Genomic DNA, 15140 nt, shown 5'->3' with positions numbered 1-15140 from the left:
GGGCATTTTTTGTTTTCGTGGGTGGCGAAGAGGTCTATGTGAGGATGCCCCCACTGTTGGAAGAATGGGTGAAGAACTTGTGGATGCAGTTCCCATTCGTGTAGGTGCTGCGTTTGTCTGCTGAGCAGATCTGCCATGGTGTTTTGTACGCCTGGAACGTGCTGCGCCAGGAGAAAGATGTTTTTGGGAATTGCCCATCTCCATATGCTCTGGGCTAAGCGGGAGAGCTGGGGAGAGTGTGTCCCCCCCCTGTTTTTGGATATAATACATTGCAGTCATGTTGTCTGTGCGAATGAGGACTGCTTTGCCTGAAATCTGTTTTTGGAAAGATTTTAGGGCTAGAAAAATCGCCAAGAGCTCCAGATGGTTGATGTGGAGCGATTTTTGCTGTGGCATCCATAGACCTTGCATTGTGAGGTGTAGGAGGTGCGCTCCCCAGCCGGAGAGCGATGCGTCCGCTGTTAGAATCACCTGAGGAACCGGGTCCAGGAACGGCCGCCCCTTGGAAAGGTTTGTGGTGTTCCACCACTGCAGAGAGTGATGTGTGCGGCCGTCCACCAACACCAGATCCGTCAGCTGACCCTGGGCCTGGTTCCACTGTTGTGCTAGGCACTCTTGAAGTGGACGCATGTGGAGTCTTGCATGGGGCACTATGAAAATGCAAGACGCCATCATTCCTATGAGCTTCATAAACACTCTTGCTGGAAGAGAGTGTTGAGGAAGGAATGTTTTGCGTAAGGCTTCAATGCTTGTGATTCTGGCTGAGTTTGGATAGGCAATACCCTTGGAGGTGTCTATAGTGGCCCCGAGATATTGCTTTGTGTGAGATGGTATGAGGTGGGACTTTTGGTAGTTCACCGTGAAGGCTAGCTGGTGGAGCAGTTGAATGGTGCTGTTTGTATGTTGCACACATTGGTGGTGGGACGCGGCTTTTATGAGCCAGTCGTCTAAGTAAGGGAAGACGTGAATATGTTGACGTCTGAGGTGTGCTGCTACTACCGCTAGGCATTTGGTAAACACCCGTGGTGCGGTGGTGACCCCGAAGGGGAGAACCGTGAATTGGTAATGCTGCCCGTCCACCACGAACCTGAGGTACTTCCTGTGAGAGGGGTGTATTGGAATGTGAAAGTATGCGTCTTTCAGATCCAAGGTAGTGAGAAAGTCTCCCTGACAGAGGAGCGGGAGGACTTGTTGTAGGGTGACCATGTGGAAATGGTCTGAATGTATGTAGGCATTTAGAGGCCGGAGGTCCAGAATGGGCCTGAGGGTCCCGTCTTTCTTTGGTATTAAGAAATATAGGGCGTAGACCCCTAGATTTTGTTGATTGACGGGGACCTGCTCTATAGCGTGTTTTTGGAGGAGGGAGAGTACCTCCTGTTTGAGCAGTGTGGAATGTTCTTGAGACATTGGACGGTGCCTTGGTGGGATATTGGGTGGGGTAGATGTTAGCTCGAGACAGTACCCTGACCGAATGATTTGGGTCACCCATTTGTCCGATGTTATGGACTCCCATGTGTGGATAAAGTTTTGTAGCCTGCCCCCGACCGGAGTGGGATGGTCTGGGGGGAGCGGAGGGAAGTCATTGTGTGGGTGGGGTGGCAGAACGGGTGTTGTTAGTTTTGCCCCTGCCCTTATTGTTGTTGCCTCTGTAACCACCCCTTTGATTGCCCTTTGAAAAGGTATTTTGAGGAGGGGACTTGTAGGAGGTAGAGGCGCTATCGGTGGAGAAGCCTCTGCCTGTGCCACGAAAGGATGAGCGTCGAAAGGAACGTTTAGAGGCTTGCGTTTGGAGTGCCCCCATAGACTTTGCTGTGTCTGTGTCCTTTTTCATCTTTTCCAACGCTTCGTCCACCTTTGGCCCAAAGAGAGTTTGTTGGTCAAAGGGGTGATTGAGTATGGACGCCTGGACTTCAGGCTTGAACCCTGAGATCCTGAGCCAGGGATGGCGACGAAGCAGGACACTGGTATTTATGGCTCTAGGAGCGGTGTCGGCTGCATCGAGGGCACACTTAATGGAGGTGTTTGTAATTAGTTTACCCTCCTGTATCAGGTCATGAGCCTTGCGCTTGTGTTTTTCTGGAAGGTGCTGCATAAGAGCCTCAAGTTCGTCGTAGTGTGCTCTGTCATAGCGCGCAAGTAGTGCTTGTGTATTTGCAATGCGCCACATGTTTGCAGCTTGGGAGGCGGTGCGTTTGCCAGACGCGTCTAAAAGTTTCGATTCCTTGTCTGGCGGTGGGGCTTCTCCTGAGGACTGGGAGTTAGCCCGCTTTCTAGCTGTGGAGACAACTAGGGAATCTAAGGGAGCAGGGCCCTTAATGTATGCAGGGTCTGTGGGTGCCGCCTTGTACTTTTTCTCTATTCTAGGGTTCAGTACCCTGGCCCTGACAGGGTCTTTGAACACCTCTGCAGCATGCTTGGTGACACCCTTAAGCATGGGCAAAATAGACGTGGATTTGTCCTGAATGTCAAATGTGTCCAGTAGGAAGTCATCTTCCACTGGTTCGCTGTGCATGTCCACCCCATGGTAGTGTGCTGCTCTCTGCACTAAGTGATGGAACCCTAAGGAGTCCTCTGGGGGAGACGGCCTAGATGGGTATAGGTCGTCTTGAGGCATATCAGGTATGTCAGGGTTGTGGTAGTCTTCCCATGGGTCTGGGGTCCCTGGTGGAGTGGGGTCCATTGGGGCGTCCGCCGGGTCATAATCCGGGTCCCCGTCGTCCGGATCTGGGGACGGGGTCGGGGAGTAATGAGGTAAAGGTGGCGGAGACCTGGGAGGGGGAGGGGGTGGAGGAGGTGGAGGAGGCAGAGGAGGAGGTAGTGGGGAGGGCACTCTGAGGGGAGAAGTAGCAGAGTCCTTCCGTTTGGGTGGTGGAGGAGGAGCCGGAGTGTCAAGGCGTCTTTTCTTGACAAGTAAAGTCAATAGCCCAGTCTTTGGATCTTTAGATAGAGTCTTTTGCAAAGGGTCTGGTGTAAACAGGGCCAGTGGCGTTGAATCGTCCGCTGGCGCCGATGATTTCGGAGCCGAGGGCTTCGATGGTTTCTGTGCCTTTTTTGGGGCCTCCGGTGTTTTCGGCGTCGAAGGAGTTTTCGGCGCCGGAGCGTCGGTGCCGACAGATTTTTGTTTGTGTTTGGTCGGCACCGAGAGTCCAGGCTTCGGCACCGGTGGCTTCGGAGTCGAGCTGGGTATTACTTTCTTCGGTGCCGGATGCTGTTTTTCGGCACCAGGCGTCGGCTGGCTCAAGCCCGAGCTGCCGTGAGACTTTTGGGGCTTTGACACCGGGCCCGAAGGTGGGGTGATAGAAGCTTTTTGCTTGGTTTTACCCAGGCCTGCAGGCGAGGGTGTAACCTGAGTCTCTTTGGTTTTGGGCGCGGGGGTGGGAGGGGGTACAGTACTCACGACCCGCTGCGCCGGTGTGTTGTCCTCCACGTCGGAGTCGTCGGCCTCGGAAGCGCTGACGACGTCGTCCTCCTGCTCGGTGTGTAGTTGCCCCGAAGCTTCGGCGCCGTCTCCGAAGATGTCCGGTGGAGCTGCGGAGGATGAGTGCGCCATGGTGCGTCGAGCTCTTCGATCCCGGATGGTCTTCTTTGATCGAAAAGACTTACAGGCGGGGCAGTCTCTAGCCCCGTGTTCTGGAGAGAGGCAAAGGTTACACACCTGATGGAGGTCGGTGTGGGGAAATTTAGACCCACATTTTGGGCACCTTTTGAACGGAGTCCTTTCCATCGGCCGGGACCGGAGTCGAGGAGGGCCCGAAGGCCGGTGCCGATGTACAGGATGGAGAAAAGTGCCGCTTCGAGAGATGAAGATGATGAAGAAAACTCGAAGAAACGAGGATTTTCCGTCGAGGCTGGAACCGTGGAAGTTCGAAGCCGGAGCACGAAGTACCACATCCGAGCCCGATGGCGGAAAAAAACAATCTGAGGATGGAGCCGAAGCCCATGCGCAGTACGGACCGAAGGAGGAGTCACCGAACTCGTGACTTCCAAAGACTGTCCAAAGAACAAAAACAAACTGCAAACATCCGGGCCCAACACCAGATGGCGATCTATGCTAAGTGTACAATCTGCAGCTCATATGCCTCGAACATTCTGTTAGGAAATGCACCTAGTCCTTGGTAAAGGGAACACAAATAGTTTCTCACATTTGTACCTGTACTTTAAGTGCAGATTATCACTGAGCCAACTCGAACTAACGGTTGGTGGTCCGCGGTACATTCTACAGCGCAAGGCACTACTGAGTTGCTTCGAGCTGCGGGAAAGAGGGGGGTCTTAGTGGAGTGCATTAGTCTAGCCTTGCTAACGGTTGGTGGTCCGCGGTACATTCTACAGCGTAAGGCACTACTGAGTTGCTTCGAGCTGCAGGAAAGAGGGGGGTCTTAGTGGAGTGCATTAGTCTAGCCTTGCAGTCCTTGTGGAGTTGATGATGACATCACATAGACCATGCACGAATATGTCATCGTGAGATGATTAACCCCGATATGATCAGACACCAGAGAAGTGCTGATTAGTGGCCTTTGACTCATGTGTCTTGAGTTTATAAACTTATGGACAAGAAGACCCTTGGAGAGGTGAGGAGACCAGAGCAGCAGCCGGACGCAGGGGGAGCGGACGAGCACACGACTGCCTTTCTCCGAGGCAGAGCAGAAATGCCTCGGAGAAAGGCAGCGGCATTTTCGGATTCGGGGGCGTGTTTTGCTGTTGTCTCCTCCTTGAGACTTCTTGCAAAAAACACGCCCCCGATCCGAAAAGGACGGGGCCTAATCTGAATGACTGACCTCTTCTCCAATGGCTGGCCAGCATTCAAGAGGCCAGCCAATGGAGAACAGGGGAGAAGAGGGGCGGGTTCAAGCCCCTCTTCTCCAAGTCATTAAATCTCGGAGCGAGACTGCGCAAGCGCAGCCTTCGCAGCCGAGACCTAAAAATGAAGAACCTCAACTGAGAGTGATGTCCGTTCTGGGCAGAGTAACTCACTGGAGTCTTAAAGAGATAACATCTAAAACATTTTTTAAAGTATTTCCTATCGGCATTGTTCATTTATTTTTTCAGGAAAAGGAATCGAATATTCACAGCTGAAGATATTGTAGCGTCAACACTGTAGTTTACTTGTATTTCATTTAACAGAATGCGGTCTTTAGACAGGGATGTGTTCGCCGTAAAACGAATTTTAAAAAATTAAAAAATTCCACTTCAAATGTTTTCAAGGAACTCTCACATAAGTGGCGAAGACCCCAACGAAGATAAGCAGCACAGTAGAGGCACTGCGAGGTGAAGGAAGTTGTGCCAAGCCACACTGCGAGACAGAGGAAGAGTCGGGTTAAACAGAGGCATGGGGAGCTCAACTCAGACAAGCACAGGTAGGCGACAGGACTCAACAGAAACTAGGCACACAGTATGCGGAGGGAGCTGTGGCTTTCAGGTCTGACACAGTGGATTCTAATTAAGCATACGCCCAACCCCACCCCCAAAATTCAACAAAAACAAGTTTGCTGCCAATGGTCGAATATCTGTCCTGGTCTTCAGCTGAAGTAAGAGTATTCACTCAACCACCAGGACCTCTGGCATCGAGAGGGAATGAGCAGCCACAACAGATGTGATTATGAAAAGTGCACACAGCTTTAATAAACCAGCATAGGAAGGCACCACATCACTTCTCGCTGCTGGGACCAGCAAGGTAAAGAGTCTCGGGCACTGTGCACTCTCTGCAGCTCCAGCCTCGGGCACTGTGCACTCTCTGCAGCTCCAGCCTCGGGCACTGTGCACTCTCTGCAGCTCCAGCCTCGGGCACTGTGCACTCTCTGCAGCTCCAGGCTCCTACAGTAGGGGCAGGTTCCACCAACCAGCCTGCCAGGGGGTTCATGTCAGAATACTGTGAAGAAACACATGGGGCGACAACAACAATGTCGTCAAAACATCGACTGCCGTTCTACTGGACTCCACATCAACATCCCTTGGAGATGTATGGACGTCATCCGTGGGCGTATATGTGGAGCTAAGAATAATACATCCATACTTCCATACATACACCCACCGTCACAGTGTTTAAATGCAACGTCTGGCAGAATATCCAGAGGGGCTCTATCCTGCCCTGTCCTGCCAGGGACCCCTTCCATTATGCAAACATGTAGAAGGGGACGGGGTCAGTGTCAACCTTTATTTTACATACCCCAGGAGAAGAAAGTGATCCAGTCTCATGCTGCTGGGGCAGCTTCCACCTGTAACCCTCAGGACACTTCTGCCTTACAGCCTGTGAGAAAGATCCTGCCAGCGGCGCTTTCACCACACAGATCAGGCCACTTTCACATCCCACCCTATGACAGCACTTTGGTCACACCCTGATAGGGCGCCTTCACATTACTGAGTCAGTGAGAGGGGCCAGGGGCAGGCGGCCTTGTACCCAGACCATGAGGGGCCACCTTAACTTACCACAGCTTGTGAGAGGCCTCAGGCCAACCGTGGCGGGTTAATCCCACCATGCACAGAGTATTAAAAGGGTCTGGTCCAACCGTCTGGGAAACAACGCGTTCACCTTCGGCCACAGAGGGACTAAGCTCAGCCCTGAGAGAGTAGAACCATCACAGACCACTCATAAAAGGGGCCTGGCCCATCCCGGTCCTGCAAGGACCACCTGCACCTTACACCGCTAGTTAGAGCCAGGCTCAGGTCAGCCACCCAGGAGCAGCGTAAACCACACACAACCCGTGAGAATGTTCAGTCCCAGCCTCAGGATGACAATGGCTGCTCCCCCCTTACAAAGGGCACCGACAAGGCCATATCCAGAGTGTACTGCAAGAGTACGCAAAACCCTAATACAACCCAAAGAGAGAGCCCTGGCCAATCTTTGGTCCTGCCAAGATTAGTGTACCATATACAACCCTTAAACAAAACAGGTGCAACCCCATCCGGTCAGCGGTGGCTTCTACCTGACACATCCTGTGAGAGGAGCTAGCTGCAACCTGTCGTACGTGAGGCTGCTTCTACCTCAACCACCATTCAAAAGGGGCCAGTACCTGCCTGCCCTACCAATACCACTGTCACCATACAGAGCCTGTTAGGCGGTACGCGAACTTCGTACGGTCAGCTTCCACACCATACAGCCTGAGAGCTCCAGTCCAGTCCATCCAATCAATACTACTTCCACCATACAGAGCCTGTAAGGCGGTATGTGAGCTTCGTACGGTCAGCTTCCACACCATACAGCCCGAGAGCTCCAGTCCAGACTGTCCTACCACTTCCACTGTACAGAGCCTGTAAGGCGGTATGTGAGCTTCGTACGGTCAGCTTCCACACCATACAGCCTGAGAGCTCCAGTCTACTCCATCCAACCAATACCAAGGCAGTATGCAAGCTTCTGCATCATAGAGTCTGAAAGCTCAGGTCCAGACTGTCCTATCACTTTCACCGTACAGAGCCTGTAAGGCGGTATGTGAACTTCCACATCATACAGCCTGAGAGCTCCAGTCCAGCCCATCCAACCAATACCACTTCCACCATACAGACCCTGTATGGCGGTATGTGAGCTTCATACGGCCAGGGCCAGGTTCTGCATCATACAGTCTGAGAGCCCAGATCCAGCCAGTCCTACTAGTGACACTTCCAGTCTATAGACACTGTAAGGAGGTATGTTAGCGTCACACAACCATGTTCCACATCATACAGTCTGGGAACCCAGGTCCAGAATATCCTGCCAGTGACACTTTCACTTTACATAGGTCATCAGCGTGGCTGCGCAAAGCCTCATCCAGCCAGAGGGAAGAAAGAGAGTGAAGTCAAAATCTTCATCTATCACTTGATCCCCCCTGAGATTGGGTGGCAGTTAGAAGCCTCTATCACGTGAGAACCCCTGAGCTTGGAGTGAGAGTTAAAAGCCTCGATCAGGTGAGACCCCCTGAGCTTGGGTGGGGGTTAAAAGCCTATCAGGTGAGACCACCCAAGCCGATCAGGTGAGACCCCTGAGCTTGGGTGGGAGTTAAAAGCCTATATCAGGTGAGACCCCCTGAGCTTGGGTGTAGGTTAAAAGCTGATCTGCAAGGGAACCGGATTAAAAGGACCCAGAGGGAAGAGCAGTTGGGATTAGGGCGCCAAGTAGCAGGCAACAGGTCAACAGGTCCCAGAGCTGGAAGAGCGTAGGAACGGAGGGTGCGTCGCTCAGGGATGAGTGGATAAGTAAGCAGGGGCCCAGGGATATAGAAAGGAGCATTGAGGCAGGGACTTTGGAATCAGTGAGAGAAGATTCTGGAGTCTGACTCATTGTAGATCCACAGGAAGGAGAAAAAGGGCCAGTAGATATGGTGAAGGAAGAAAAGCTTAAGGAATGGGGCCTGAAATCTCAGGCTCCTAAGCAAAGCTACCCAAGTACTTGAAACTGGAAACCACAGATGAGATAAACCCATGGTGTAGCACTTCAATACCTTTGACAGAGAGCGTAGAACTGGGACACTTGGGTCACAGAGGGAGAGGAGCCTAGAGTCAAACACTAGAGGCTGGAATCCATGGCGGGGGCAATCCTAGGGTCTGGGCACAGTGACTCCAGAGAAAGAGGATTCTAGGTACCTGATCTTACAGTTCTCTTGGGAGACCCTGCGCGTGGGGGATGGAGACAGGGATAGGAAAGGGGAGCTCTCATCATCAGACATCATCCGAGGTTGAAGGATACATGCACCCCAGAGGCAGGTGCACCCAAGACCCGGGGAGCCAGGTTGCTAGGGTCTGATAATGGAACACTGGAGCTCTGCAAGGATATGTTAACCGATCTGGTTGGAGCGGCATAAAGGTCATCACAGAAACAAAGCTCTTGAGCACTGTTCACAGAGTCTAAACTAGAGCAGGCATACAGTTTTTTGGGAGGTGGTGGTGAAGCGTTCAATGAATCGTGTAAGTCGGCCATTGCAGACAGCTCCAGAGTGGCTGTTCATCAAGTGTCTTTGGTTGTCACATGCACACAGCTATAGTGGAAGGAGAGTATCCATAGCTTATTTTTGCTCCTAGCAAATACACAGCTCCAGAGCGGGTGTTCACAGACGTTTGTCGCTCATCACAAGCAGACCACTCTAGAGTAGGTGTAGACAGAGTCTAGTTGGTCATCACAAGCACAGAGCTGCAGGGCAGGTGTTCAGAGGGTTGTTGGTCATCACAAGCACAGAGCTGCAGGGCAGGTGTTCAGAGGGTTGTTGGTCATCACAAGCACAGAGCTGCAGGGCAGGTGTTCAGAGGGATGTTGGTCATCACAAGCACAGAGCTGCAGCGCAGGTGTTCAGAGGGTTGTTGGTCATCACAAGCACAGAGCTGCAGGGCAGGTGTTCAGAGGGTTGTTGGTCATCACAATCAAAGAGCTGCAGGGCAGGTGTTCAGAGGGTTGTTGGTCATCACAAGCACAGAGCTGCAGGGCAGGTGTTCAGAGGGATGTTGGTCATCACAAGCACAGAGATGCAGGGCAGGTGTTCAGAGGGTTGTTGGTCATCACAAGCACAGAGCTGCAGGGCAGGTGTTCAGAGGGATGTTGGTCATCACAAGCACAGAGATGCAGCGCAGGTGTTCAGAGGGATGTTGGTCATCACAAGCACAGAGATGCAGCGCAGGTGTTCAGAGGGTTGTTGGTCATCACAAGCACTCCGCTCAGAGAGGTTTTCACTGGGTTTTGTTGATCATCACAGGCACCCAGCTTAGGAGAGGGTATTCACAGAGACTTCTTGATCATCACAAGCAGACAGCTCTAAAGTCTGTGTAGACAGAGTCTTGATTGTCAGCTCCAGAGAATGTGTACACAGAGTGATGTTGGTCGTCACAAGCACACATATCCGTAGTAAGTGTTCACAGAGTCTAGATAAGCACACAGCTCCGTAGTAAGTGTTCGCAGAGTCTAGATAAGCACACAGCTCCATAGTAAGTGTTCACGGAGTCTAGATAGGCACACAGCTCCGTAGTATGCGATCACAGAGTCTAGATAAGCACACAGCTCCATAGTAAGTGTTCACAGAGTCAAGATATGCACACAGCTCCGTAGTAAGTGTTCAGAGTCTAGATAAGAACACAGCTCCATAGTAAGTGTTCACGGAGTCTAGATAGGCACACAGCTCCGTAGTATGTGCTCACAGAGTCTAGATAGGCACAAAGCTCCATAGTAAGTGTTCACGGAGTCTAGATAGGCACACAGCTCCGTAGTACGTGTTCACAGAGTCTAGATAAGCATACAGCTCCGTAGTAAGTGTTCAAAGAGTCTAGATAACCACACAGCTCCAGAGAAGGTTCTCACAGAGGGTTGTTGGTTGTCACAAACATACAGCTCCAGAGAAGGTGTTCACAGCGGGTTGTTGGTCATCACAAGTCCTCCGCTCCATAGCAGGTGTTCACAGAGTCTTTTTGGTCATCACAAGCATAGATCTCTTGGGGTACTGGGGTGGCACATAGTCCATGAGTAGTTTTGCTTTTCACAAGTACACAGTTCAGAGGTAGGTGTTCACAGAGTCTCGTTGGTCCTCGCTGGCACACAACCCTCCAGCTCCAGTGCCTCGGGCCATCCTTCATACTTATTTGTGGCCTTGTTGTTCTTCATATGCTACAAAACAAAATAAGAAACAGGTGTCTGTTACATTAGTTTTACAGTATTTGACTTGAATAGGTGTGTTTTACATTAGTATTACAGTACGATACTTGAGCAGCCTTGTGTCACATTAGTATTAGCGTACGGTACTTTAGCAGCCATATGTTACATTAGTATTACAGTACGGTACTTGAGGAGCCGTGTGTTACATTAGTATTACAGTACGGTACTTGAGCAGCCGTGTGTCACATTAGTATTACAGTACAGTACTTGAGCAGCCGTGTGTCACATCCTTCTGGACCTCTCAGCTGCCTTCGACACCGTCTGCCACCACACCCTACGCACACACCTCCACGATGCAGGGATCCGCGACAAAACCCTGGACTGGATCACCTCCTTCCACACCGGCAGAACCCAGAGAGTCCGCCTCCCCTATTCTGATCCGAAGCCACCAAGATCACCTGCGGCGTACCCCAAGGATCATCCCTCAGCAAGACCCATTTTAAACTTCTACATGGCACCCCAACATCGTCTGATCGCATGACCTCAACATCATCTCATACGCCGACGACACCCAGCTGATCCTCTCTCTCACCAAGGACCCCGCCACCGCCAAAACCAACCTCCACAAAGGAATGAAGGCCGTCGCCAAATGGATGAAGAACAGTCGCCTGAAACTGAACTCAGACAAGATGGAGATCCTCATCCTCGGCTACACCCCATCGCCTGGGACGACTCCTGGTGGCCGGCCGCGCTGGGTGCTGCCCCAACTCCCACCGACCACGCACGCAACCTGTGGATCATCCTGGACTCATCACTCTCAATGACCCAGCAAGTCAACGCCGTCTCCTCCTCCTGCTTCAACACCCTCCGCATGCTCTGCAAGATCTACAGATGGATCCCCACCGGAACCAGAAGGACGGTCACCCAGGCCCTTGTCAGCAGCAGGCTGGACTACGGCAACGCCCTCTACACGGGAACCACGTCCAAACTCTAGAAAAGACTTAAATGCATACAGAACACCTCCGCACGCCTTTTCCGCGACATCCCCCGCCACAACCACATCACTGACCACCTAAAAGACCTGCACTGGCTCACCGTCAACAAGAGGATCACCTTCAAGCTCCTCACCCATGCTCACAAAGCACTCCACAATGCCGGACCAGCATACCTCAACAAACGACTCACCTTCTACACACTGAACCGCCAGCTTCGCTCCGCTGACCTCGTCCCCGTTCCACGCATCCGCCGAATGGCAGATCATTCTCCCACCTCGCCGCCAAGACATGGAACACCCTTCCCATCCACCTGCGATAGACCCAGGACCTGCTGACCTTCAGGAGACTTCTCAAGACCTGTCTGTTCAAGCAGTAGCAGAAGACCCCACCCCCCCTTAGCGCCTTGAGACCCTTATGGGTGAGTAGTGCGCTCTACAAATGAATTGATCGATCGATTATTACAGTACGGTACTTGAGCAGCTGTGTGTCACATTAGAATTACAGTACGGTATTCGAGCAGCCGTGTGTCACATTAGTATTACAGTATGGTACTTGAGCAGCCGTGTGTCACATTAGTATTAGAGGACGGTACTTGAGCATCTGTGTGTCACATTAGTATTACAGTACGGTACTTGAGCAGCCTTGTGTTACGTTAGCATTACAGTACGGTACTTGGGCAGCCACGTGTCACATTAGTATTACAGTACGGTACTTGAGCAGTCGGTGTCACATTAGTATTACAGTACGGTACTTGAGCAGCCTTGTTTCACATATGTATTACAGTATGGTACTTGGGCAGCCGTGTGTTACATTAGTATTACAGTACAGTATTTGAACAGCCGTGTGTTACGTTAGTATTACAGTACGGTACTTGAGCAGCCGTGTATCACATTAGTATTACAGTACGGTACTAGGGCAGCCGTGTGTCACTTGAGCAGCCGTGTTATATTAGCATTACAGTTCGGTAGTTGGACAGCCGTGTGTTAAATTAGTATTGCAGGGCCAATGCAGATGGAAAGGATATACAAAAATGGGAGTAAAGAGCCCTAGGTGGAAGATCGCTGCTTTGACTTACAAGTGTAATGTGACGGACCCAATACATGTGGCCTTGACAGCGGACTCCATCCCCCTTGCCTTACATTTCAAAGCTATAACCAAGAAGGGATTACATGTCTGCTTGACTTGTTGTCAGCTTGCTTGTTTCCTGCGCTGCACTTTCTTCCCTCCGCCAAGGGCCATTCAATGATTTTATCCACCTATGTCAACAAGCAAGAGTAAAACCTGTGGTTGAGATGGATATGGTCCGTGTAGTATTTATATTCTTTGACTGTGGAGGAGAATGCCAGAAAATCATGTACCCCTGCATGGACTGGGGTGTCTGGTAGGCTCCTAGATAAGATGCAAGAGTGATGCAGGTAAGTGGTCTGTGCATGGAGGACTCTCGAGGATCCATCTTAGCAAGTTGAGCATGCCCAATGTGAACTTAGCAGCGGTCACCTTTTCCATATGGTCAGACTGCGCCTCTAGTCATAGGCCCTTCTCGGCTGGTATCTGTAACCAAAAGAATGGGCTTTGGATCAGGAGGACCTGGCTATCTCAGAGGAACGCTCCAGTCCGAAGACACCCTCTCTTCTGGAAAACGAGCCTTATCAGCAGAAGTAAAAGTTACTAACTGGGGCACATCTGGTGTTCCTAACCCCACTGCAGTCATATGTATACAACATCTTTTTGGAGGGTGGAACTGGAGCAGGAGGAATCGGATGTCCCAACTACTATACCTAGTTTTTTTATTTTTTACTTTATTTACTGAACTGCAAGGTACGTCCAGTAGCATGCGTCGGAGCCCACACTACCTAGCAGTAATAGTAAGTCACATGATGTGCAGCCTTTTTATCCCCACCCTCATTGACCCAACAAACAAAAGGCAGATCAGATAAGGCACAATATACCATTTGCAACACAATTTATAGCAATGAGATCTATTAGATCTTACAAGCAGCGTACGTCGCATGTAACCAAATTTACCGCAGTAACCTATGCCATGTCCGGGTGCACTCGTAGGTACGTAGTGAGTGGCGCCCAAAAGTCCTTAGGCCTAGAAGCCTCTGGGAGCTCCTAAGCAGATGCGTCCATTTGTTATTTGCAGAAAGCAAGGTCTCTAATCCACTTTACCAAGGTGGGTACCGCCTTAGTGCTCCAATGCATTGCAACAGCACGTTTGGCAAACAAGGAAGTTATAGCTACACTTCGTCGATTAAACAGTTTAACCATTTTTAGAAGCACCAACAAACAGATCTCTGGCGTGCATTCAATTTTATCAAGTGTCATGTCAGGGAGAACCTTAACCACTCTCTGCCAGAAGCTGAATATAGCAGGGCAACCCCACGCCAGGGGTATAAAATCAGCTCCATCTTGCCGACTTCTAGGACATCTCACATACTCCAGCAGGCCAAATTTCAACAGTTGTGCTGGGGTGTAATATATTTGATGTAGATACTTAAAGTGGATTATCCGGAGATTACAATTAGCAGTCAGACGCCCAGTCAGTTCACAGCAGGCCTCCCAGTGTTCCCGGGACAGAGGGACCACAAGGACTTTGTTCCATTTATCTAACAAGGAGGAATCTGAACAGTAATTTTCCCTTTGGGAGGCATTATACACTCTAGTGATCAGCCCTCTACTCTCACCCCCTTTTAGCACCGCCTGTAGCGCTTTCAACACCTGAGGTTCTTGGGGGAAATCTGGTTTTAAGAGTGTAACAAGTAAAGCCTCTGGCAATATACCAGTCTCGTAGGCCTCAGCAAACACCTTCAGCAATTGTGGAGCCAAAAGCTCAACGTAGGCCTTGTAAAATTCGCTTGGTAGGGGGCGTGGCTAAGATGGCGGCGGAGTGAGACGCGTTTCCCTGTCTCTCCGGCGCCGCCAGACTTCCGCTTTGATTATCTGGCCCCCTGATTCCCATCTGAGCCTGCCGTGGTGCCCCGCTGTGTGTGCGGCTTGCCCTGTAACTATGGCTGTCCTCCTTTTGGCGAGGGACGCCGATCTGTGGGTTCCGCTGGACCATCCGGCCCCGGCCTTGCTGCGGCCTTGCTGGATCGGGTCACCTGCCGCGATCGGCTGCTTGGAGAGGCGTTGGCGGCAGCAGGGGCGTCCAGCGGTGTTGTGATGGAGGTGGCAGCGTAGCCTGGGGCTCACCTCTGGGTTGGCCGGAGTCGGTGCGGGGAAGGCGGTGAGGCCTGCTCCGAGGCCACCATTTCCATTTCTGGAGGACCCGGCCCGGCGACTTCCGGCCTTGCGACCTCTCGGCGCGGGACCGCACAACTTGATGCCCCGGCTGACAGCAGAGTCCTGGCAGCGACTTAGCGGTGAGTGCGGCCCGGTACAGCGGCACGGCTGAGAGGGGGAGTGCTCGCTGCAGGGTGGAGATTCTCGGTCCGCGCTTCGGCGGACGGTGGGCTGCGCGACTGTGGAGCGCGCGTTGGGCCTCTCTGCAGGGCCTCTCAGAGTATAGCTGAGTGGGACGGTCCGTGCCCCCCCTTTGGTGTGGCCGCATTGGGGCACGGGTTGAGATTGTGAGCTCCCCCCCTTCTCCGCCTGGATGGTCG

At 51.8% G+C, this 15140-nt stretch overlaps 1 protein-coding gene across 1 annotated transcript in view; it reads right to left on the bottom strand.

The window, feature by feature from the left end:
* Nucleotides 1-5591: 5591 nt before the first annotated feature.
* The window catches only part of FAM3A (FAM3 metabolism regulating signaling molecule A), a 144807-nt gene continuing 135258 nt past the window's right edge, over nucleotides 5592-15140 (bottom strand). Inside the window, exon 10 of the mRNA XM_085629917.1 lies at nucleotides 5592-10552. Coding sequence (XP_085486043.1) covers nucleotides 10454-10552 — 99 coding nt within the window. The 3' untranslated portion in view covers nucleotides 5592-10453. The remainder of the gene's footprint in view (nucleotides 10553-15140) is intronic.

Source organism: Triturus cristatus, chromosome 10, assembly GCF_964204655.1.
Source record: "Triturus cristatus chromosome 10, aTriCri1.1, whole genome shotgun sequence".
NCBI lineage: Eukaryota > Metazoa > Chordata > Amphibia > Caudata > Salamandridae > Triturus > Triturus cristatus.
The sequence above is the reverse complement of the archived record's forward strand: the minus strand, read 5'-3'. Positions and strand labels throughout refer to the sequence as shown.